Below are 26,577 nucleotides of genomic sequence, written 5' to 3' on the forward strand. Positions count from 1 at the left end.
CCTCTAGGCCCTCCCTTAGCTCAGAAGGTGATAATTACACAGATGCTATTTTGCTCCTCAGAGGCAGAAAATCAAAATCCCTATTTTTAGTGGCTGTGAAAACCTTTTTCCCTGTTTCCTGAAGTATCTAGATGCAGGTGAACAGACCTGATTTTCAAGGATCTTGGCTTTCTGGAGTTGAGTTAGTACAGTTACAGTGGGAAGCAGGAGGCTGGGATGCTGGAGTTGGTGCTTGATGCCTCCAGGCCTCACCATGGCAACTAGCTTCAGGCCTTTAGTAAAGTGAAGCTGTAGATGTGAGATTTTTCCTCGAGAAAGTTCTCCTTTATGTTATCCCACTGGCTGAGAATAGTTAGTGGGGAGGGTGCCTGTGGAGGCTTTTAGGTACATTTCCCACTCAGGTGCTTGTCTATAACCACAGCTGAGATTTTCTTTTTTGTCTGGGTGCTGAGCCTGCCTCTACACAGGCCAATTGAAATAGAGAGCTGAATTATGATCTGGGTATTATAGTTATAGAAAAAGACAAGCTATAAAAATTCAGGTGTCCAAATCCAATGAATTCTTCCAAAACTGCAAATTATTGTGGCTTTGAGATAGCTAGGTGGTAAACTGATGTACTAAACTTGGAATTTAAAATAAATTTGATTTTAGATTTAAAAAGGTGATTTTAAATCCTTCCTCAGATACTTAGTAACTGTGTGACTCCGGGCAAGCCCCTTAACCTCACCCTCTGAATGAATCAGTAACGTGGACACTTTTCTCACAGGATTGTTATGGGTAGCAAATGAGATAATATATGGAAAATGCTTTGTCAACCTTAAAGTGCTACGTAAGTATTAGCTATTATAACTTCCATAATCCCTAATAATCTAATTATCTCATATTTCAGTCAGATTTAGGACCAAAAGAAAATAGGAACATTTCATACCCACAGGGAACTTACCTGGCCATAATTTGTTGATTACAAAACAAGGGATACAGCAAAATGAACCCATCTGTGCCATAGCAATTATTGCAACCTTTTTTGTGTTCTGTTTAAGCACTTGTCATGGAACATGGGAAATATCTGGCTAGGAATGGGATCATAGACTGACCCAAATGGTCACTGAACATTGGAATTTACATGTTTTATAGCCAGGAATGAACAAAGAGAATCAGCCCCCAGCAACATCAAATAGGCCAATCAGAAAGAAGTCAGACAAAGGCGTTCACATGAGTTGGCACAATTCCTTTGCTGGTTAGTGGTTACACTTGGGAATTGATTAGCTCGATTTATTTTTGTCTATATGTCCTCCTCTCTTCTCCCTTTGGGGGAAAGGGCCTAGTCTGAGTTATTGCATCACCCCTCTTTCCCTTTCCTTCATTTTACAAGTATAGTCATACTTCAAAGCCTTGGATGAGGCAAAAAAGAGGTTTTCCCCATCAACTTTCCTTGCTTTTGACTGTTTGCAGATACCTAGATTTGGTATCTAATCATTAGGGAAATTATTTAGAAGGATACAATGGAACAAAATTGTTAATTATCCTGGGAGAACTTGTAGTTCAGATCCTCAGATTTAAGAAGGGGTAAAATGGAATATAAGGAGAAAGTTAGAAAGTTTGGTCGATAGAGTACTTGGCTTGGAGTCAGGAAGACCTGAGTTCAAATCCAGCCTTAGATACTTACTAGCTGTGTGACCCCAGGCAAGTCACTCAACTTCTGTTTGCTTTAATCTACTAGAGAAGGAAAAGACAAACTACTCTAGTATCCTTGTGAAGAAAACACCATGGGCAATGTTTGTATGGTCCATGGGATCACAAAGAGTCAGCCATGACTCACCAACAACAATAACACAGGGAATGTAAGAGGCAGCATGGAATAGTGCAGAGGTCCTCAAAGTGTGGTCTTAGGACCCCAGAGCATCCTTGAAATCTTTTCAGGTGATCCAGGAGATCAAAAATATTTTCATAATGATACTGAGTTATTATTTTTCATTAAAATATTTCTTCTTTTTCCAACTACATATCTGTTTGAGGTCAGATCTTCTTCATATACAACAGCCAAAACATGTCCTAATAAATTGAATGCAGAAGCAGATATAAGAATCCAGCTGTCTTCTATTAGACATTAATTTTAAAAAATATGTAAAACAATGCTACTTTTCCCACTTTTTTATTTTAGAAAATGTTATTTTTCACATTTTTTATAAGAATGTATAACAGATTTATTATTTAAATGAATAAATCCATGTTTTGAAAATTTAAGTTTTAATTTCTAATGTGGTAAATATTGATAATTATAGCATGAATCTAAGCCTTAATGTCTGTCTCAAAAGCTCTTTGGGGTTCTTAATAATTGTTAAAATTCTAAAGAGGTCTGAAGATAAAACAAAAATTTGATAATCACTGGAGTAACAAAGAGAGAGCTGGCTTTGGAATCAGGAAGATGTAGGTTTAAGTTTGATCTCGGCTGCATGCTGACTGAAAGATTTGGGCAGGTCACTTAACTTCTTGCTGCTCAAAACTAAGTTTTAAAGACAATGCCTTTATGCTTTGCTAGAAAAAGCTCATCTGGAAACTTCCTTAACCAAGAATACCTAGTTCTTGTTAGAAAAGGAAGGAAGAAAATTGTACTGGAGCTGTGGGGGAAATTAGTAGGCTCTCAGAGGTATAATTTGGGGAGGGGCAGATGTAGTTCCTAGGCATGACCTTAGAGTGACTAAACAGCATTCTGTATAGGGTCAGGGATAATCCAGAATAATCACATTCAAGAGGCTAGGCAGAGGGCATGAAAGAAGCTGACAGCAGTGGATTCAAAATCAGTTGGTCCATAAGCATTTATTAGGTACCTGCTGTGTGCCAGACATTATGCTAAGTGCAAAGGATACAAAAAAAAGGGCAAAAGAGAGATCCTGTCCTTATGGAACTTCCAATCTAAGCGGGGAAACAACATGCAAACAACTATATAATTGGAGATAACCAACGAGGGAAGGTACTAGTATTAACGGGGACAGGAAAAGCTTCCTGTAGAAAGGAGCAAATTAATACAGAAATACACTTTGAAGGGACATGTTGGCATTTGTAAGGTGGTGTCATACAACTTCTCTCTGGGAATTAGCAATGATAACTAACATTTCTAGAACATTTTAAGGTTTACCTAGCACTCTACATCATGTTATCTCATTTGATTTGCATTTGAACAGAAGTCTATGATACATAAAGTCTGGGAACAAAACAAACTTCATTTTCCCCAGGGAAGTCACTAAACTCAGCCCTGTGTCAGACCATACCCTGGACAGACAATGATAGGGTCAGGTGCATTTCCAGTCTGGGAGGACTTTGGAGTCTAATTGGAGAGACAAGGCAACACAGAGAAGCATGGTGGGTGAGTAGGTGGGTGCTCTGTAGGCAAGCAAGAACTGCAGAGATTAGCAATCACATAGATGGCAAATCATATAGAGATGTATATTTTAGGCATTTCCCAGGGGAGATGATCCCATGGGCCTTCAGAGACTTGACTATTTCCATATCTGGGTGTGTTGTGTGGAGAGGTCATCTTTCCAAAGATCTGTTGAAGTTCTGTTGTCCTCCATGGCTTATCTGGGGCTTCCTCAGGACTCATTGGATCCAAGCTTTGATATCTATCTCAATGATCTTCAGCCCTTGGCAGCAGGGTAAGTGTCTGCCTTTGGGTCCCAGGTTCTCACCCTTTGCCTTTAACCAACAGGTCAAGCAGCAGCTCCTGGGATAATCTGTCCCAGGTTACTGAAAAGGAATGGGAGGCACAGGCTGATGCAAAGGTTGAGAGTAATGCATTTTCTGGTTCTTACCAACACAGAGATGATGTCACTGGCAACCAATAGGAGACTGTGTTTATTTCCAGACTTGGCAGATATTGCTTGATTACATTTAATTTTAGTTGGATCTTCCTACAGACACAAGAACGGCACCTCAGATGAAGAAGGAACTGTCTGAGCTTTTGTGTCTTTCCTTTGAGAAGCATGGATTGAAGTTCTAATTCTCCACAGCTACTTGTGTTTATAGAAAGAGCATGTGGGAGTCAAAGAATTTTCCCATTTGCCAACTTGGACTCCCAGTGTTTTGAGGTGTCTGAAATGACTTTGGCCAATAGAACAAGGGGGTCTGGATAATAATGTAATGGTAGGAAACCGAGACATTACCTGATGAATTTTATGGACCTGTCTAAAAAAATGCCTTCATTCACTCATGCATTCTTTCATTCAGAAAACATTAAGCATATGCAAAGCCTTGTGCTAGGCATTAAGGGATAGAAAGATGAAAAATAATATAGTTGTTTGGGAGTACAATCTAAAAAGAAGGAAGACATACACCTAAATAAAGTTGGCATCATGGTGCAGGGAAAGAGATTGGTTCTGAAGTTAGGGAATATCGGTTCAAATACTGCCTCTGATATTTATTACTTTGTGACTTTGGATAAATCACTTAGTACTCTTTTGTTTTTTGTTGTCATTCAGTTATTCAGTCATGCCTGACTCTTTGTGACCCCATGGACCAGAGCCCTTCTATCCTCCACTATCTCTTGAAGTCTGTCCAAGCTTATGTTCATTCTCCATAACACTGTGTATCCACCTCATCCTGGGCTGTCCCCTTTTCCTTTTGCCTCCAATCTTTCCCAGTGTCAGGGTCTTTTCCAATGAGTCCCATCTTCTCAATATATGGCCAAAGTTTTTAAGCAGTATTTGACCTTCCACTGAATAGACTGAATGAATGACCTTAATTTCCTCATCTGTAAAAGAAAAGGGTTGGATTTATTTGCCTCTGAGTTCCCTTTTAGCTCTAGTTCTGTGATCTTAAGTATGACATGAGGTGGGAGGTGGCAGTTTAAAGGAGAGATCCAAGCAAAGTGCTCTGGGAAAATTTTAGGAGGGAGAGACCAAGAAAGGCTTCTGGAAGGATGTGGTACCTGAGCTAGGCCTGAAAGGAAGAGAAAGATTCCAATGGGTGCCTGTAAAGAGGGAGTGTATGCTGGGTTAGTATGAATACACACTATGATGAGGAAAGGGCTTGGTATTACAGCTTGACTGGAATATAGCATACAAAAGAGGTAATCAAGTGAAGCAAAGCTAGAAAGGCAGATTGAGGTCTCATCATGGGAGGTCTTGAATGCAAACCTATTTGTCCTTTAGGCAATAGGGAGTCACTGAATATCTGGGGGCAGAAGAGTAACATTTAGTTCAATTCAACAAGCATTTATAAAGCACCTACTACGTGTGGAACTGTTTTAACTGTGGGATACAAAGACCAAAACTAAATATTACCTGCCCACAAGGAACTTATTTTACTTAGGAATGGGGGAGAGGAATAACGTGTAACAAAATAATGTAACAATAAAATATATAGCGTACCATGTACATACAGGGCAGTTAGATGGCACAGTGCATAGAGTACTGGTTCTGAAGTCAGGAAGACTCATCTTCCTGAGTTCAAATGTGACCTTAGATACTTACTAGCTGTGTGACCTGGGGCAAGTCACTTAATCCTATCTGACTCAGTTTCCTCATCTGTAAAATGAGCTGGAGAAGAAAATGACAGACCACTTCAGTTTCTTTGCCAAGAAAACCCCAAATGTGGTCATGAAGAATTGGACACAACTGAACAATAACTGAACTTGAAGTAACTACAAGTAATCTGGGGGTGAATGGAGGGGATGAACATTAATAACTAGGGGATCAGGAAAGCTATCCAGGTATAGTAGACATGTCACTTCTAAATTCAAATCTCAGAGATGTGGAGCTGAAAGATGGGCTGTTATGTACAGCAAATATTAAGGGGGCTAGTGGAAGAAGGAAGGGAATAGGCATTTATTAAGCACCTACTCCATAGTAGGCACTTCATAAAAATTATCTCATTTGATCCTCACAGATGCCTTGGGATGCAGGTGCTATTGTTACCCTCATTTTATAGATGAGGAAATTGGGGCAAACAGAGGTTAAATGACTTGCCCAGGGTCACACAGTTATAACAGGATTTCAACTCAGGTCTTCCTGACTCCAGGCCTAGCACTCTATCCATTTGCCACCTAGCAACCAGTTTGACTGGAATAGATGTGTGGGATATGGAGTGGTGTGTGTGTGTGCGCGTGCGCGTGCGTGCGTGCGTGCGTGCGTGTGTAGTAATATGAAATCTGTCTAGAAACACAGGTTGGAGTCAGGTTGTCAAGGATTTTAAATGCAAACAACAGGAATTTGTATTTTGTCCTAGAGGAAAAATGAAACCATGGGTGCTTTCTTGAACAGGGGAAAGACATCGTTAGACCTGTGTACTTTAAATCTTATTTTGGCAGTTTTGTGAAAAATTGATTGGAGTAGGGTAGGGGTAGGAAAGCTACAGACAGTGAGATTGGGTAGAATACTGTTACAGTGATTCAGGGAAAAGATGATGACGACTTTGACTAGTGGGAGCAGAGAGGAGGCAGATGGGAGAAATGCTGTTGAGGTTGACTTGGCAAATAAATGGATGTGGGGGAGGGGTGAATGAGAATGAAGAATCAGAGATGGCTGAGGTTTGAGGCCTGGGAGGTTGGGAGGACTGCAGTGTATCAGGAGAAGCAAGAACTTTGGGAAAAGTGGTAGATTTCAGTTCTCTGCTTTGTATTGCCCATAGCAAGAAATATGGTCAGGGATGTCCAGAGAGGGTTCACTGTACAATCAGCACATACAGCTGCCTACAGATTATGTCTACAAGATCCCTGGATGGGTCACCTGCTTCTAAGTAGCCTTTCTATTGGCCAATTGAGGGCCTTGAAATTCTACCAACAGTGATGGACTCTTTCTTAAAGCAGTATCCCTACATAATATGAATCTATCTGGAAGAATTGAGCTATTTAACTCTTAGCATGCTGCAATGGATCAGATTCAGTTGTTTGGTCATAGCTGGCTGCAGGATTAGATATTTTGACTACTGGAAATGGGGGAATTGTCTGATAGGTCAAGCCTAGCTAGGTGTGAGGGAGACCTTTGGTCAGAGTGGAGAAGAGAATGAGTGAGTTTCTGGAGTGCTCAGTGAGGAGGTTAGTAGTCAGTCAAGAAAGGTGGGGTCGAAAGACACTTGCACAAAAGGAGCTTACTTATTGTGCATACAGCTGGCCCTGCCAAAATCTATTTGGTCTCTGCCTATATTTTCAGGAACCACTTCCACGGCTTAATGAAAATTCCAGCCTAATTGTAAGGGGAGTAGAGATATTAAATTTCAGGCTCAGCCAGCTTCCTGGTGGGGAATTTTTTGGAAGTTGTTTTCACACTAGGCATTTATTTTTAATCCCTGGCTACAGGGTGATCCTATCAACAATGATCTGCGATTTCAGCTCCCCCTTATCTTCCTTTGGTACCTCCTTCCTTCTCTAGCGATTGTTTGCATTTAGCTGGTATGCTACCTTGGGGCACTATTTGAAGATCTGATTTTAGGTATTGAAATCAGGGAGATCATAGGACCCTCAGATGCCACAGAGGAGGCTGTTGATCTTGACAGTGTAGAAGGAGATGCAGGAGACCTGGGGGCACTACAAATACACACCATCCTTATATATATATATATCTCCATAGAAAATTCTTTGCCACCCACCCTCCATCACAAAAGACCATGTTGCAAAAGGCTTTGTCCTCCAGCTTATACTTGAGTAATGCCCTCACTATGCACCCTTCCCTTTGCCTTGTAAACAGCCTGTAGGAGCTGCTTGGCAATAATTATATACATAATCTCCCCATATAATTCTCAGGCCTCTGATTTCTCTATAATATGGCCCAGAACTAGATCAGTGTGAACTAGCCAACAAAGCCCTCTGGTCAACGTGGTCTGGTGGAAAGACTGTAGGATATGGAATTAGGAAATCTGAATTCAAAACTTGGTTTTGATACTCTCTAGCTGTCTGACCATAGACATTTCACCTTTCTAAGCCTCAGTTTTATATTCTGTGAAATGGGACTAATATTATTATTAGAGATTTATAGGTAGAAGGAACCTAAAAGATCATCTAGTTCAACCCTCTCATTTTACAGTTGGAGAAACTGAGTCTTATAGAGATGAAATGACTTGCTCAAGATAATACAAGTGGAAAATGAGATAGTTGGAATTTGAATTTGGGTCTTTTGACTCCAAATCTGGGGTGTTTTTCCACTGTACTATAATAGTATTTCTAGCTTCTCTAGAGGGTGATTGTAATAGTATGATTAAAATGTGTGTGAAGCACCGTATAAATGTCAGCACTATTTATTTCTAGTTCCTCGAATATAGTGAGTGCTGAATAAATATTTATTACATTGATCTGGAAGCTGCTGCCTACCCCCTTTCTGCTCCCCTTGAAGTTTTTCACCTAGAGTTATCATTGAAATGATTTTCATAGGAAAAGGTCCTGAAACACATATGGAGCAGTTTTATCAAAGGAATGTAGAAGCATCTTGATTGAGGGGATGTGGCCCTGGACTTGGAGTCCGAGAAAACTGGGTTCAAATCCCACTTTAGATACTTATTAGCTGTGTCTCTTTGGGCAAGTCCCTTAACTATTTGGTACCTCACTCTCCCTATCTGTAAAATGAAGGGCTGAATTAAATGAGTTCCAATATCCCTTACAGCTCTAAATCTCTAATTTTATGAATCCTTTTGCCTTGGATGACACTAGATAAATTTTCAACCCATCTTGCCTTGAACCAGGTCTCCAAGCCATATTCTTTTCTTTCCTTTTAAAATTTGTTTAGTATTTTATTTTCTCCCAATTACAGGTAAAAATAATTTTTGACATTCATTTTTAAAACTTTGAGTTCCAAATACTCTCCCTTCCTCCCTCTCCACTCCATCTCCATTGAAAAGGCAAGCAATTTGATATAGGCTATTCCTGTGTAGTTGTATTTCCATAAAACATATTTCCATATTAGTCATATTGTAAAAGAAAACATAAGCAAAAAAACCTGAAGAAAAATAAAGTGTGTTTCAATCTGCATTCGGGCACCATCAGTTCTTTCTCTGGGGATGAATTGCATTTTTCATCATAAGTCCTTCAGAGTTGTAGATCATTGTATCGCTGAGAATAGCTAAGTCATTCACAGCTGATCGTCTTACAATATTGCCATTACTTTTTTATTTATTTTATTTATTTTTATTTATTTATTTGACATTCATTTTAACAAAATTTTGGGTTCCAAATTTTCTCCCCTTTTCTCCCCTCCCCGCCCCAAACACCAAGCATTCTAATTGCCCCTATGACCAATCTTCTCTCTCTTCTATCATCCCTCTCTGCCCTTGTCTCCATCTTCTCTTTTGTCCTGTAGGGCCACATAACAGGTAGGCCCTTTACCTGTATTTCCTATTTCCTAGTTGCAAGAACATTACTTGACAGTTGTTCCTAACACTTTGAGTTCCAACTTCTTTACCTCCCTCCCTCCCCACCCCTTCCCTTTGGAAGGCAAGCAATTCAATATAGGCCAAATATGTGTAGTTTTGCAAATGACTTCCATAATAGTTGTGTTGTATAAGACTAACTATATTTCCCTCCATCCTATCCTGTCCCCCATTACTTCTATTCTCTTTTGATCCTGTCCCTCCCCATGAGTGTCGACCTCAAATTGCTCCCTCCTCCCCATGCCCTCCTTTCCATCATCCCTCCCACCCTGCTTATCCCCTTATCCCCCACTTTCCTGTATTGTAAGATAGGTTTTCATACCAAAATGAGTTTGCATTTTATTCCTTCCTTTAGTGGAATGTGATGAGAGTAAACTTCATGTTTTTCTCTCACCTCCCCTCTTTATCCCTCCACCAATAAGTCTTTTGCTTGCCTCTTTTATGAGAGATAATTTGCCCCATTCCATTTCTCCCTTTCTCCTCCCAATATATTTCTCTCTCACTGCTTGATTTCATTTTTTTTAAGATATGATCCCATCCTCTTCAATTCACTCTGTGCACTCTGTCTCTATGTGTGTGTGCGTGTGTGCATGTGTGTGTGTGTAATCCCACCCAGTACCCAGATACTGAAAAGTTTCAAGAGTTACAAATATTGTCTTTCCATGTAGGAATGTAAACAGTTCATCTTTAGTAAGTCCCTTATGACTTCTCTTTGCTGTTCACCTTTTCATGCTTCTCTTCATTCTTGTGTTTGAAAGTCAAGTTTTCTTTTCAGCTCTGGTCTTTTCATCAAGAATGCTTGAAAGTCCTCTATTTCATTGAAAGACCAATTTTTCCCCTGAAGTACTATACTCAGTTTTGCTGGGTAGGTGATTCTTGGTTTTAGTCCTAGTTCCTTTGACTTCTGGAATATCCTATTCCATGCCCTTCAATCCCTTAATGTAGAAGCTGCTAGATCTTGTGTTATCCTGATTGTATTTCCACAATACTTGAATTGTTTCTTTCTAGCTGCTTGCAATATTTTCTCCTTGACCTGGGAACTCTGGAATTTGGCCACAATGTTCCTAGGAGTTTCTCTTTTTGGATCTCTTTCAGGCGGTGTTCTGTGGATTCCTTGAATATCTATTTTGCCCTCTGCTTCTAGAATCTCAGGGCAGTTTTCCTTGATAATTTCATGAAAGATGATGTCTAGGCTCTTTTTTTGATCATGGCTTTCAGGTAGTCCCATAATTTTAAAACTGTCTCTCCTGGATCTATTTTCCAGGTCAGTTGTTTTTCCCATGAGATATTTCACATTATCTTCCATTTTGTCATTCTTTTGGTTTTGTTTTGTGATTTCTTGGTTTCTCATAAAGTCATTAGCCTCCATCTGTTCCATTCTAATTTTGAAAGAACTATTTTCTTCAGTGAGCTTTTGAACCTCCTTTTCCATTTGGCTAATTCTGCTTTTGAAAGCCTTCTTCTCCTCATTGGCTTTTTGAACCTCTTTTGCCAATTGAGTTAGCCTATTATTCAAGGTGTTATTTTCTTCAGCATTTTTTTGGGTCTCCTTTAGCAGGGTGCTGACCTGCTGTTCATGCTTTTCTTGCATCTCTCTCATTTCTCTTCCCAGCTTTTCCTCCACCTCTCTAACTTGATTTTCAAAATCCTTTTTGAGCTCTTCCATGGCCTGAGCCCATTGAGTGGGCTGGGATACAGAGGCCTTGACTTCTGTTTCTTTGCCTGATGGTAAGCCTTGTTCTTCCTCATTAGAAAGGAAGGGAGGAAATGCCTGTTCACCAAGAAAGTAACCTTTTATAGTCTTATGTCTTTTCCCTTTTCTGGGCATTTTCCTAGCCAGTGACTTGACCTCTGAATATTCTCCTCACACCCACCTTGCCTCCTGATCTTCCCAGCCAGAGCTTGGGGTCTGAGATTTAAATGCTGCTTCCCAGCCTCAGGGCTTTTGGCAGGGGCAGGGCTGCTATTCAGTGTGAGATTAAGTTCAGGTGCTCAGGTCAGGGCAGGGCCGCCTCTCAGGCTCAGTTCCCTCAGGGGGTTTATGCAGAGACCTTCAACAATGGATCCAGGCTCCTGCCTGCTTGGGGAGCCCTGGTCTGCCGCTGCCTCAGCTTCTGCCTCCCGAGGGGGCCTGAGTTATGGGGGCACCCCACTCCCCTCTCAACCCGCGAAAGAGACCCTCTCACCGACCCTTGTCACCTGTGGGTGGAGGGACCTGCACGGCCGCTGGAGATCCCGTCCCTGAAGCCTGCTCGGATCTGTTCCTCTTGGTGCCGCGGCCGCGGCAGGGCTGGGCTGGGCTCCACGTCCGCAGCGTGATGGACCTTTTGCGAGAGGTTTGCAGGTCCCTCTGGAACAGAAATCTCCTTTGCTCCACTGTTCTGTGGCCTCTACTGCTCCAGAATTTGCCGTGAGTTCCTTTTTACAGATATTCTATGGGTTGTGGGCTCGGAGCTATGTGTATGTGCGTCTTTCTACTCCGCCATCTTGGCTCCGCCCCCCGCCATTACTTTTTACACAGAAAACATGTCATTTTGCATTAGCTTCTGTAAGTCTTTCCAGGTATTTCCAAGAGCATCCTGCTCATCTCTTATAGCATAATAGTATTCCATCACAATCACATACCACAATTAGTTGAGCCATTCCCCAATTGATGTGCATCCTTTTAATTTCTAACTCCTTGCCACCAGACAAAAGCTGCTATAAATATTTCTTTATGTGTGGGTTTTTTCTCTTTTATTTATTTATTTTTTAAATCTCTTTTTGTTTACAGACCTAGCTGTGGCACTGCTAGGTCAAAGGTATGCATGGTTTTATAGCCCTTTGGGCCGAGATCTAAATTGCTCCACTCCACCAACAATACATTAATGTCTCATTTTCCCCACATCCCCTCAAACATTTGTCATTTTCCTTTTCTGTCCTATTACTCAATCTAATAGGTATGAGGTAGTACCTAAGAATTGTTTCACTTTGCATTCCTCCAACCAATAGTGATTTAGAGCACCTCTTCATCTGACTATAGATAGCTTTGATTACCTCATCTGAAAACTGTTCATATCACTTCGATTATTTATCAGTTGAGGAATGGCTCCTATTTTTATAAATTTGACTCAGTTCTCTATATATTTGAGAAATAAGGTTTTTATCAGAGAAAATTTTTTCAAAAATTTATGTTATGATTATTAAATATATTTCCCTCCATCCTATCCTCCCTTTTATTCTTTTCTTTCTCTCCTTTCACTCTGTCCCTCCCCCAATCTGCCCTCCCTTCTATCATTCCCCCCTTCCCCTTCCCCTTCCCCTTCTACTTTTCTGTAGGTTAAAACAGATTTCTGTACCCTACTGAGTGGGGATGTTATTCCATCTTTGAGCCAATTTTGATATAAAGTTCAAGTATTCCCTGACACCTCCTCCATCTTCGCCTTCACTGTAAAAGCTTTTTCTTGTCTCTTTTATGTGAGATAATTGATCACATTCTACCTCTCCCTTTCCCTTTCTCCTATTGTATTCCTCTTTCTTACTTCTTATTTTTATTTTTTTTGATATCATCCCTTCATATTCAACTTGTACCTGTGCCTTCTGTCTTTATATACTCCTAGCTGCCCTAGTAATTGGAAAGTTTTTATGAGTGATAAGTATTATTTCCCTTTTCTGTTTACTTTCTTATGCTTCTCTTGAAAGTCAAATTTTCTATTTAGCTCTGGTCTTTTCATCAAGAATGCTTGAAAGTCCCCTATTTTATTGAATATGTATTTTTCCCCTGAATAATTATACTAAGTTTTGCTGGGTAAGTGATTTTGGTTGTAGTCCTAATTCTTTTGCCCTCTGGAGTATCATATTCTAAGCCCTCTGATCCTATAATGTAGAAACTGCTAAATCTTGTGGCTCCACAATACTCAAATTGTTTCTTTCTTACTGCTTCCAGTGTTCTCTCCTTGATCTGGAATCTGGCTATAATATTCCTGGGAGTTTTCAATTTGGAATCTTTCTCAGGAGGTGATTGGTAGATTCTTTCAATTTCTATTTCATCCTTTGGTTCTAGAATATCAGGGCAGTTTTCCTTGATAATTTCTTAAAAGATGATGTCTAGGCTTTTTTTTTGATCATGGCTTTCAGGTAGTCCAATAATTTTAAAATTATTTCTCCTGGATCTATTTTCCAGGTCAGTTGTTTTTCTGAGATACTTCACATTGCCTTCTATTTCTTCATTCTTTTGATTTTGTTTTATTGTTTCTTGATTTCTCTTAAATTCATTAGCTTCCATTTGCTCAATTCTAATTTTTAAGGAATTATTTTCTTCAGTGTGAGCTTTTTTACCTCTTTTTCCATTTGGCTAATTTTACTTTTTTTTTTTTTTTTTTGCCAATTTTACTTTTTGAGGAGTTCTTTTCTTCAGTGAATTTTTGTGCCTCATTTTCCATTTGTCCAGTTTTGCTTTTCAAGGCATTCTCCTCCTCATTGGCTTTTTGTACTTCTTTTACCATTTGTTCTATTCTGTTTTTTAATGTGTTGTTTTCTTCAGTACTTTTTTGTACCTCCTTTAACCAAGCTGTTGTCTCTTTTTTTCATGATTTTCTTACATCACTCTCATTTTTCCTCCACCTCTCTTACTTGATTTCCAAAATCCTTTTTGAGCTCCTCCATGGCCTAAGACCAATTCATATTTTTATTGGACGTTTTGGATGTTTGAGCTTTGACTTTGTTATCTTCTTTTGAGTGTGTGTTTTGCTTTTCCTCGTTACCATAGTAACCTTCTATGGTCAGAATTTTTTTTTGTTTGGTTATTTTTTTAACCTACTTCTTGACTTTTAATTCTTTGTTAAAGTGGGACTCTGTTTCCATGGTAGAGGGTGCACTCTCTCAAGTTTCAGGGGTTTTGTGCAGCTGTTTTCAGAGATACTTTTAGAGACCTGTAAGTTTTCAGTTTTTCCAAGGTAATATGATCTAAAGAGAGGTGTGTTTACTATTCTCCTGGCTTGTACTCTGATCTGTGAGTGACTATAAGCACTCTTTTCTGCCCTGGAACTGTGGTGAGGGTCCTTGCTCCACTGTGACTGTAAGCTCTGGTGTGGTAATGCTCCTTCTTGCCCTGGGACTGCCAACCAGGACTCTGACTTAGATCTGAGTATGGGCAAAGCAACAGAGTCCTGCCCCCAGTGCCAGCAAATAGACCTCTGTAAAATCCTTCTGATCATTTGTTCAGTCCTCTTACTATCTGTGGGTGGAGAGCTCTGGAAGCAGTTTCTGATTCAGTGACTTGCAAGGCTTGTTCCTGATTTGCTGAGGTCTGGTCTGTACTGTCATGGCCTGTACTGAACTGTGTTCCATTCATACGCTCAGGTGCAATAGACCTTTCCTGCTGACATTCTAAGTTTTCTTTGGCTGGGAAATTATTTCACCCCATCCTTTTGTGGATTCTGCTGCTTCAGGAATTGTTTTATGGCATCACTTAAAGGTGCTTGGAGTGGTTTTGGGGAGAGCTAGGCGAGTTGCTACCTTTTCTCTGCAATCTTGGTTTTGCCTCTCAACCTTCAAACCATTTTACAACCATCTCCACATCACACCACTGAATTGGTACCATCTTCCCCTTTTTCTTGCTCCCCATTATACATTGTTCTCTCCTATTAGAATGTAAACTTCTTGAGAGCAGGGACTTTTTTTTTGTTCTTAGTATAGTGCCTGGCATATAATAAACACTCAATAAATGCTGTTATGTATGAATGTGAATCTCTCTCCCTCTCCCCTCTTCTCCCTCTCTCTCCTCTGCCTCTCCCTCTTCTTCTCCCTCACCCTCTCCTTTCCTCCCCCCCTTCTCTCTCTTTCCCATACTACAATCTCTGACTGTTTCTATGTGTACCTCTGCCTTTTCTTTCTGTCAGTATTTGTCTCCAGTCTTGCCTACTCATATATATCCTCTTCTTCAGTTTCAGTGGTCCTTGCAAACATTACCTTGACAAGAATGTGTGAGGATGGGTGTTGTTTTCATATTGCAGTCTGAGACTAGTGTGTCTATGTACAAGTGTATGAAAACCAGGGCAAACATCCTAAAGCAGGCCTTTCTGTGGTCAGCTGAGTATATGACATATGGAAAATAGTGTTAGAATTGGTATCAGAAGACCTAGGTTCAAATCCTTGTCCTGCTGCTCTATATCTGTGTGACTATAAGCAATTGATTTCCTCTCCTCTGGGCTCCAGCTTCCATCTGGAAAAGTCAGGAAGACCTGAGTTTAAATCCAACCTCAGACACTTGACTCACTTACTAACTATGTGACCTTGAGCAAGTCACTTAACCCCAACTTGCCTTGCCTTCCCCCTTCCAATAACAAACAAGCAAACAAAAAAGAAATACCAAGCAGACAATTTTACATTTTATCCTGGAGACAGTAGGAAGCCACCTGGAGGCTCAAGGGCATCTGGGAGTTCAACAATGCCAAAGACTGGGCTTATAGAGTTCCTAATCTTGAGATCATATGAGCATGTCTAAGCGTACATATGTTGGGGAGGTCTGAAACCTTCATGATATCTGACTTCATGAGGTTTTCAGGAAGTAAATGACAGCAAACAAGGGAATTCTGTTAGAGGGAGATGATTTTTACAGGTCAATTTGAAAGAGCAGATAAATTTGAGACTTCCAAAGAGGGTGGGGCTTAAGAGAAGCATCCATCACATTCTGAGATGAAACTGAATGGCTTCTCCATGCTCCACATGATGGAATACTTGGAGAACACCTGTCATGGCTGTCCTGTATGCATGAGGGGGCAGGACAGGATGTAGAATCGTTCAGAACATACATGATATTTTAAAAACCAAGATACGGAGACTAGAGAAGAAATCTTGGGAAGCCTCGTAGGATCTGTCTGCTTTTCTTGTGTCCAGGCAGTGGTGAGGTATAAGTGGGACAAGTGCTGGCTCTGGCCCCAGAGACTTAGGTTCAGATGCTGTCTCTGATGCTTCATGGTTATGTGTGTTTTTGGACAAATGACAACTTCCTGGGGCCTCGATATCCTCATCTATAAAAAGAAGAAGTTAGACTAGATGGTTCCTGGGGTCTCTTCTTCCAGCATGAAATCTACAATAGTCTCTCCCTCTCTTAAATAAAAATATCTGTCCTTGATGGAGATAATTTGGAGGGACCAAGGGCCTATAATAATAGCTATCATTTACGTAGCACTTTATGGTTGGCAAAATATTTTACAGGGATTATCTCATTATCTTAATTTTATAGATGAGAAAGCTGAGGCAGAAGAGAAGGGACTTACTTGTCCAGTGTCTCACAGCTAGTAAGTGTCTGAGGCAGTATAATGAACTCAGACCTTCCTGACTCGAGTTTCAGTGCTCTGTCCATAGCTCCATCTAGTGGCCTTTCCCCTGGAAGCCTTTGTCCCATCCCCCCATCCCAGTATTCAAAATCCCAGAGCCTTCCATTAGCTCAGTAATCTGCCATGGTTGCAGCAGAACTGTCTTACTCCTTTCCAGGTATACCTTGAGAAGTAGCTTGGCTGGACTTGGAGTCAAGAAGATTATTCCATTTGACATTTACTAACTGCATAAACATGGGCAAGTCACTTAATCTCTCTGAGCCTCAGTTTTCTCATCTGCAAATTGGGTACTTTCAGGATCTGATTCACAGGCTTATTGTGAGGTTCAGATCAGATACTGTATTTTGTATTCACATCAGATACTATATTTTGTATTCACATCAGATACTGTACTTTGCTAGCCTTGAATGTTGTTTGAGATGTGATTGGAGATTTTGTTACAAGGAAAGGGAACTATGCCTTCAAGGGATAGCTGGGGGTTTTGAGAAGTTTGGAGGGGAAGTTTCTCCTTAGAGACTTGGGTGACTGTAGAGGACCAGATCTGGCTTTGGAAAGCCAGCATTCCATTAGCTTAATTTTAGGGTCCCAACCGCTAAAGTGTTTTCTAATGAAGTCTCATTTCTCCTCAGAGACTGGAACAGTGTTCCAAGGATTTTAACTCTCCTCTGACCTTTTGAAGGCAAATGAGACAATGAAAAGAGCTCACATTTATACAGAGAATTAAAGTGTGAAAAGCACTTTATATCTCTAATCTCATTTGATGTTCACAACACCTCTGGAAAGTATGCAGGGTAATCATTATTATTGCCATCTGACAGATGGCAAAATTGAGTCTTGAGTCTCAGACTGTCATAAAGCAGTATTTTTTCAGGACTAGAACTTGCCTCCAGGCCATAGTATCACAAGATTCTTAAAGTTATAAGTGACCTTGTTCTTGTCCAGTTATGTCTAACTCTTTGGGATTCCATTTAGGGTTTTCTTGGCAAAGTGGTTTTCCATTTCCTACTCCAGCTCATTTTACAGATAAGGAAACTGAGGCAAACAGGGTTAAGTGATTTGCCCAGTCACACAGTTCCTAAGTGTCTGAGGTCACATTTGAACTCAAGTCTTCCTGACTCCAGGTCTGGCACTCTATTCACTGTGCCATCTAGCTGCCCATAGATTCCCTTAGAGATGATCTAATCCTCATTTTACTGAAAAGAAAACTAAGGCAGAAGAAAGGCAAATGACTTAACCAATGTCAGATAAGCAGTAAATGACAAAGACAGAATTTGATCCCAGATCTCTTGACTTTAAAGTCCACCATTCTTTTCGCTATGCCATGCTGCATTCTGAAGAGATTTAATATGTGGGGGACCAGTGAGTGTGGTCCAGGCATAATGCTAAAGCTGACATTTTGAATCATTTATTTGTGCTATTGTTTCAAATTCTAATGGCTACTGAAATGAGTATTGGACTTAAGGCTCAGAAGGCTTGCCTTTAAATTTTACCTTGGATAATTAAGTTAGGTAAATCATTTAGTTTCTCAGAGACTTTCTCATTTGCAAAAGGGAGGGGGTACTACCTACCTATAACGCTGAGATGAGAAAACCACTTTACAAACTCTAAGCTACGCAAGTGTAATAAAGCAAATGCTACTGCCCCTCCTTCCTGAGCCTATACTGCCATCAGGTCATTTATGGCAACCATTCTGATTACTCAGTGATGTAGAGGCCAGAGCCCAGTCCCTGGAGCTCATCACCTATAGCCCAATTCACTCTCCAATTCTTCTTTCTGAACTCTGTGCTCAGATCCCAGAAAAACACAGTCTGACCCAGAACAACTGACAGAAGCTAGAGTCTAAAGCAGCCCAGCTGTGCCCCAAATCCAGAGCCTATTATTGTCCAGGGACGAGACTGCAGTCTGATCTGAGGCCAAAGCCCAGCCCCTGGAGTGAAAAACCAAAAGGTTAGAACCCTTAACCCTGAATCCTGAATCAGCACAGAGCCTGGAACCGAGCCTCCCATACGCTGGAGCCCAGTCAAGCCCTGACTCTTGAGCCCAGTTCCAGCTCTCCCTCTAGACCTTGCCTTCTTTCTACACAGTTAACCTAGTAATAGTGTACTTCATTTCTAGCTGAGCAATGGCTGCTTACTGTACAGATCAAAATGAGTTTAACCTGCTCTGACTGCTCTTGCCAGAGAATGCACTCACAAAAGAGCCAGTGGGCCTGCATTATTGTTAATGTTAGCTGGGTACTCTCCATCTCCTCCAGTTCCAGAGATAGCATGTTCCCTGTTTAGCCTGACTGACTGCGTTCATGGGGAGTGTTTTAGATCAGCAATACCCAGCTTCACTATGTTGCCTGAAAGAAGCAGTGGACTCAGGGATTTCCAACCTGGACATTGAATCATCGCATTTTAGTGCCAGGAGAGACTTTCCCTGAGATTTTCAAGGTCTCTTCAGGGTCTGAATGGAAGCTTGAGCCACGATGAAGTTCCTTTGAAGGTGCTAATTCCAAAGAGGGTTAGTGCTTCATTTCTAGCTTTTGCTTTGGATCCAAGCCACTTTAATTAAATCCCACATCCTTCGCTTCCTCTCTGAGCCTTACCTCCCATTGTGGTAACATAGCATGTCATAGAGGACCAGACTTTATAAGGGATGAGGTCACCCTTCTGTTAGATGGAAGCAGGCCAGTCATTAAAGAAAAAAAAGAAACAAAACCACAAACAACAATTGAGCAGCCTGATCTCAAAATGAGGTTCTTGTTTGGAAGGCATTAAAAAATACTAACTACTCTAATAATAATGATTCCTATTTTGCTTTTTGTTTGAATAGTAATGAAACATTTTCCTCACCATATTCTTGAGAATACAGTACAATGAATCAATCAATCGGTCAATCAACAGGCAAGCAATATTAGATCCCTCCTGTGTGCTAAACACTGTGCCAGACTGACTATATAAATATAATATATAAATATAATGAAAACAATCTCTACTCATAGGAGTACTATTACCTTCACTAACAGGTGAAATAATTGGGATTAAGGGAAGAGGCATATTGGTTTAAAGGATTTGAAATTGGAACAGAATTTAGAAATTAGACAGTCTAATCCCCTAATTTATAAATGAGGATACTGAGGATCAGAGAGCACCAGTGGTTTGCCCATATTTAATAATAGGAGAGCCACGACTCAAACCCAGCCAAGTGTTCTGATGCCATATCTACTGCTCTTGCTATGCTGGTCCATGGATACACAGGTAATTAATATATGCATATAATTGTATAATATATTTATTATTATAATATGCAATAAGGATATATAATGATAATTATTATAATATATAATATGATGATTATGATATATATTTATATATAATATGTGTGTGTGTGTAAAAGGTGGCTAGGCCTGACCATTGGCCTCTTGACTCTGAGGACCAGACTCTTCCATCACACTTCCTTTGCTCTAGTGACCTGGGTTATAATAGTTTTCTTTTTTGTAACCTTTGGTTGGGTCTTATTAGAGCCCTGGAAGGGACCTTGAGAGGACATTTGATCTATCCTGGGCATGATTGTGTTCCTAACCATCATAGAAACACAGCTGTCCCTCCTTTATCTAAAAGTCATCATGGACAAGACCTCCCAGAAGGGAGGAGGAATTGAGGGGCCACACATGCACATTCTTGGAGCTCTTAGCTCTTATTAAACACAATTATTCTTCTTCCTATACACTGGTCATAGTGCACACTGTTACACTGTTTTTTTCTGCATTTTTTTCACCTATGCATGTTCTTTACCTTCCTAGCAAGAGTATGAACTCTTTGAGGTCAGGGGCTAGGTCTTATCCATCTCAGTACTATGCACATAGTAGATGTTTAAGAAGGACTTAAAAAAAAATGAAGAGTCTGTGTGCTGAGGTGGATAATGCCTTAAAGCATAATACTGTTCTCCATGCCTGGAAGGCTTCAAGATTGTATGTTTTGGTATTTAAGCAAAAATGTATTAATGGAGGCAGCAAGGTAGTACAGTGGATAAAGCACTTGCCCTAGAGTCAGAGGTTCCAGAGTTCAAATATAGCCTCAGACGCTTACTAGCTGTGACTCTGGCCAGTCACTTAACCCTGATTGCCTTTCCCTCCTCCCCCCAACATATTAATGCATGTAAATGCAAGATGTAACAGAACAGCCATTGAATTTTGGAGTCAGATGACCTGGGTTCAAATCTCAGCTTTGTATCCTACTACCTGTGTGTACTTAGTCAAGTAATTTCACCAATCTAGACTTTAGTTTCCTCATTTATACAATGAGAGGGCATAGACTAGGTAATCTCTGATGTTTCTTTAATTTCTAAATCTATGGTCCTGTTCTGCTATTAAAGAAATACTCTCCCATCTGCCTCTTCAAACACACCTCTCTTCCCCTCCCTTTTTTCTATATGTGATAAATGGGTTGGTTAGTTTTAGGGATGTGCATTCAACTTTCAATTAATTGAAATAACCAAGGGAACTCTAGTGTAGATAATCCAAAGAGCTTTCTCTTTGCCTTTGGAAACCATCCTGATTTTTTTTCTTTTCTTTCAGCATCAGCAGGTTCTCCTTTTCTCGTCATACTTTACTGGAACTGGTAATACAAAGAGTTTGCCTTCCTTGAGTTCACACTGACTGATTGGGGAAGCAGGCATAAATTGTTGCTAAGAGGGGGGTGGGGTGGAAGAAGGCAGCCTGGCATAAAAACTCAGCCTCAGGGAACCACCAAGTGGCCTGAGGATGCTCACACAGACAATACCTGTTAACTGAATTCACAGGATGGAAGGACCCAGGGCCTTGCACAAAGTTGGAATTCAGTAAACATTTGTTAATTGGGTGAATGAAGGATTGTAGTAGGGAAGCCTTTTCCTGCAGCAAGGACTGGCATCCATGGAATACCTTGGCCATCCCTGAAGGCTGGCCTCACTCAACCTCAATTCAAAGCCTTAGAATAATGCACATTAAGGCCTGCAGTTCTTTGTCAGCCTGAATTTCTCCTGGGCTTGCTTTCTATCCTTGTTAGGGTTTTTTCCTTTCTCTCCATCCCTATCCTCCTCCTGTGCCCCACTGTCTTCTAGCTGACCTTGTCCTCAGGGTCCTTTGGGCGAATTCCTTCAACTTGTCAATTTCCCCTCTCTTGCCCTCCCCTGCATCTTGTCTCGCCCACTCCCCTCCTCGCCCTTCTCTGCTAACCTTCTGCGGCCTCTGCCTCTGTCTGTCTCTGACGGTCCCTGTCTCTGTCTGTCTAAGGGAGTCTAATTTCATTCTCTCCCTTCTCTGTTTTTCCTGTCTCTATTTCTCTCTCGCACTCTCCTTGTTTCTCCTTTGGCTTTCTCGGTTTCTCTCTGTCCTTCCGTTCCTGTCTTTCTGTCTCTCCATCCAGCCTGTATCTCCTCCCTCCTTCTTTCACCCCCCTTCCACCCCGCCCCCAACCGCCGCCTCCGCCACCGCCTCCTCCTCCTCCTATCTCTCCAGCCCTGTACCGCATTGCTGTAGTACAGGGGGTCACTGCATTGCGCCGTCACCGTCAATAGGTGGACCCCCTCCTAGGGAGATAAAACCGCCGGAGCCGGCGCCGCCAGTCCCTCTGGCTGAGACCTCAGCTGCGGGTAAGATCGCTTGTGCCCCCTCCCTTCCCCTCGGGAGGCCTCCTAGCAATGAGGGCAGCCCCTCGCCTCTACTCCAGGTCCCCGGGGACTGGGAGGGGCAGGAGCCCTGGATGGGAGAAAGCAGGGATGGAGCAAGGAGAAGGCTAAGGCGCAGAAGTAGATTGTCTTGGGAGTGGGGGGGGGGGGGACTACGGTTACCCACATCGAGTCCCCTGTCCCAAGAATTGAGGAGAAGGGAGCGGGGTGTGGGCGTTGGGAAAGGACACCTGCAAGATCTGAGGGGGCAGCAGCCGCAGCTCGAGATGGGTTGTGCTGCGTCGTAGCTTGTTTATCTCGTTCTTAAAACGAGGTGCGTCCTTGCGGGGTCTCCGGGGAGCTGGAACCCGGGCGAGCGCAGAGAGCACTAGCAGAGGCAGCCTTGACCTTGCGGCTCACAGAGGGCGGTCCCTTTGGCTGCCCCTGAGGAGGGGGCTCAGACGAGGGCCGCTCCAGGGTCACCTCTGTTTTGCCGGTAAGACAATTGCCCTAAGTCTCTGGGGATCCTTAGAATGACAGGCTGAAGTGAGATGGGGAGTGGGGTGAAAAACTGGCGGGGGTGGGTGGATGGGGTGGATTGTTAGGCTGACCTGATCTGGTAACTTAAAAATATCCCTGCCAATCTCCCCTCCATCAGTCCTTCTGGGTGCCCACTCCTTCCCCTTCGAATATTTTAGGCTTCTCTGGGTCATAGATATCCGATTGCGTGTGTGCGTTTGTGTGTTTGAATTTCTATGCGTGGGTCTCTGTCTCGTTCTCGGTCTGTCTCTGTCTCGCTCTGTGTCTGTTTCAGTGTCTGTTTATCTCTCTGTCTCTCTCCCCCTTTCTCCCCCCATAGCTAGAGTGGGGAAATCTGGAAAGATGGATATCTCTACCATTAGAAAAGTGTCTATAGGTGAGCCATATAGGAGGAGGTTTTGACAAGACTTTAGGGAACTGTCTTCCTTTGGCATCTTAGATTTGGGAATAAACCCTATTCTCCCAGATCCTTGGAACCTTTTGGATCTTCACGAACCTCAGTGGTTAGGCTAGGAGCTAACCCTAATTCCTGCCAAGGGGTCACTGTGGAGCATCCCTAGACTTCCTCTCTTCCCAATCAGAAGCCAAGATCCCTGCCAAGCAGGCTTGTTTTTGGCTCCTCTAGCTAGTCCTGACCCTTCAGCTCAGACCCAAGGAGAAAGGGCCAGAGCTGAAGCTATTTTGAGTTGTGTCCTTATCTGGACAGCATATTGTCACTCAGGTTATGAGTTCCTAATATTGCTTTGGTGGAGGGGGAGGGTGGTACTGAAGGAGGGAAAAAAAAATGGCTCCCTTTCCAGAACAGCCTTGATTTAAGGAGTGTGTGTGTGTGTGTGTGTGTGTGTGTGTGTGTGTGTGTGTGTGTGTTTTTGGGGTTGGTGGGAAGAGAAGATAGCAGTCCTGAATATCTCATCAGGGAAAATGTGTTTATATCAGATGGAGGTAAAGTCTGTTTTAGCTGTATGGGAGAAAGGCAGATCTTAATCCTGTTCCTGGATCTGTTGACCTGTCCTCCCTTGAGCTCCATCTTTCCTGTCCCATGTGGTGTGTATGTGTGGGGTGTGGGGAGTTGGGGATGGGGTGGAAATGAAAGGTTGTAGAGTAGGTAGAGGTTTCTGGAGCCAGAGTTCAGGGAGATCAGTCATTATCGTGAGGAGACAGAGCAAAGCTGCTGGAATGGCAGGGCCCAGGAAGACTGTGGCTCACTCTAGGGGTGGGGGTGGGGGCTTAAAATATCTCATTCTACTTCTTTTTCCAAATCACAGTCACAATGAGGTCAGGTCTCAATGGGCCCCATCGCCTAATCTTTTTTGACCCCAGCTAGTGAGTCAGTCAGGACAGATTGGAGGTGGATGTTTGATTTGCTGGTTTGGATTCCTATTTTACCTGGATTATTTTGACCAAGAAGAGTTGAATTGCCCACAGGGCAATATAATGAGGGAGAGACAGACAGACATAGAGATTGAGAAAGAGAGACAGAGAAAGGGGTGGGGGAGAGACAGGGGAAAGGGATGGATACATAGAGGAGAGAGACAGAGATAAAGGGAGAGAGACAAAGAGATGGGGGTGGGGAAGAGAGAAGAGAAGAGGAGAGGAGGGGGGAGGGAGGGAGGGAGGGAGGGAGAGAGAAAGAGAGAGAGAGAGAGAGAGAGAGAGAGAGAGAGAGAGAGCGCGAGAGAGAGAGCGAGAGCGCCTTGGCTTGTGCCAGCACTAGAGCTGCTGGCAGGTCTTCCTGCCCTGGATGGAGCTTTTGTTGGAGACGCTTTTGAGCTTCTTTGTTACCTATTTTCTCTTCCAGTCTACAAACTCGGCTCAGTTTCGACTGTCTGAAGAACCCCTGCCCCACCCAGTGCCCTAACCTTCTAAATTGAGTTGGCCCCCTCCCCTGCCCCCAACACACACCTTTCAAGATGGGTAAGGAGAAGACCCATATCAATATCGTCGTCATTGGCCATGTAGATTCAGGCAAGTCTACTACCACGGGGCACCTCATCTACAAGTGCGGGGGCATTGACAAGAGGACCATTGAAAAATTTGAGAAGGAGGCTGCAGAGGTGAGTGAGACCATAGTGATTGGTTGTCTCTCTCCCCATTACTCATCACTTTCTTACCCTCCTCTTCCCTTTTCTTCTCTTTTCCATGTATTGCCTACCCCTTCCCCTCCCAGGCACCATTCTCCTTCCTTTCTCCCTCGTTGTCCCTATCCCCTTCCTTCCCTTTCCCTTGTCATTTTTCCTCCACACTCCTATATTTTCTCCTCCTTCCCCTCTTTCTCTCCTTCTCTTTCCTCTTTCCCTCTCCCCACTCCCCTACTGCTTCTTCTCTTCTCTCCTCTCCTTCCCTCCCCTTTCCTTCTTCTTCCCCTGTTCTCTCCTTCTTACCTACCCACTCCTGTATTTTCTCCCCATTATATTCCCTTCTTTCCTCTTTCTCTCTTATACTTTCTTCTTCCTCTTCTTCTCTCCCTCCCCTTACCTCTTCTTTTCCCTGTCCCCTCTCCTTTCCCTTTCCCTTCCCCCATTCCTATACTTCCTTCTCCTTCTTCTTCCCTGCCTACCCTTTTCCTTGCTCCCCCTATCTCCTCCCTCCTTTCCTTTCCTCCTGCCTCTCCTCCCTTCTCCTCTCCTTCACCCTCCCCTTTTCTCTTTCCTCTCACCTTCCTATCTCCCCTCTCCTCTCCTTTTCTCTTCCTTTCCTTATTCCCTCCTACTCTTCCCTTCCCCCCACCAGGGGAACTGGTTTTCTCACAGAGCAGATCAGTGGGCTTGACCCCACTTTATTCTAGGGCTCATTTTACCTCTTTTGAAGGTAGGACAAGTGTGTGACTTTGTACGTTAAGTACACAGTGCATGAAACCTGGCATCTATGAGTCTATGATATTATCTCCTGGGTTCTGGCTGGGGAAAAAAAGCATCAGTAGAAGGGGAGCAGGGCCCCAAAGCTCTGAGTCCCCAGCCTGCACCAAAGGACAGAATTTAAGATTAGGGAACTCAGCTCACTATCGTGCCCCAAGGAGCCAGACCTGAGTTTTTCAGGCTGCAAATGGAGCTGGGAGCCTTCAGCTATCAATGCTGTTGGGTCTGTTCTGCAGAGTAACCCAAAAGGCCTTGCACAATCTGACTTGATTGCTAACCGACTCAGTAAACAGGGTAGTTACATTCTGTGGTGTTCAGAACAAACCTTCTAAGTCATAAGTACTTGATATATATTTGTTGATTCTATTTAACTCAGATCAGAATATTTATTATGCTGGTATAGACAAAATTCCTGAGGTCCCTACCAGCTCAACCTTCCCCAGTTATTCCTATCTGGCAAATGAAGGCAGAAGCTGATGTACCCAAAATGCTGATGGGCTGGGCAGCCCTTCACCTCTTCCAGGGACCGGAATATGCAGGGCTCACAGTTACTATTAATAGCTGATTGACTGAGCTTCCTGACTCCATTTTCTGATGCTGAGCTGGGCAAGGTTTTTCTTTCACTAGGTTGCATTACTAGGAAATGGAGGCCTCAAGTGCAAGTACAAAACCAGACTGCAATTTTGCCCTTTGCCAAGGCTAGGGAAGCTGCCCTGGCTAGGAAGCCCTGAAGCAGCTGCTGGGTGGGGGTAGGGACATGGGGGAAGACTGGGAGTTTGTCAAAACTGGTGGCTTGGAGTCTTGCTGGCCTTAAAAACACTACTATCTGTTGCTCACCTTAGGGAAGCTGAAAAGCCCTGTGTCCTTCTGGGCAGAAAACA

The 26,577-nt window shown here is 42.5% G+C and overlaps 1 protein-coding gene across 3 annotated transcripts in view; it reads left to right on the forward strand.

The window, feature by feature from the left end:
- EEF1A2 (eukaryotic translation elongation factor 1 alpha 2) overlaps positions 1-26,577 on the forward strand; it is a 94,734-nt gene that overhangs the window by 43,290 nt on the left and 24,867 nt on the right. The window contains exons 1-2 of one of the 3 annotated variants that reach the window (XM_072633300.1): positions 21,822-22,286; positions 24,640-24,895. In XM_072633300.1, the coding sequence (XP_072489401.1) occupies positions 24,752-24,895 (144 nt within the window). In that variant the 5' untranslated portion in view covers positions 21,822-22,286; positions 24,640-24,751. Of the gene's footprint in view, positions 1-21,821; positions 22,798-24,639; positions 24,896-26,577 lie in introns of those variants that run through there. The other 2 variants (XM_072633302.1, XM_072633301.1) reach the window with 2 other exon arrangements.

This window comes from Notamacropus eugenii, chromosome 1 (assembly GCF_028372415.1).
Source record: "Notamacropus eugenii isolate mMacEug1 chromosome 1, mMacEug1.pri_v2, whole genome shotgun sequence".
In the NCBI taxonomy this organism is placed as follows: domain Eukaryota; kingdom Metazoa; phylum Chordata; class Mammalia; order Diprotodontia; family Macropodidae; genus Notamacropus; species Notamacropus eugenii.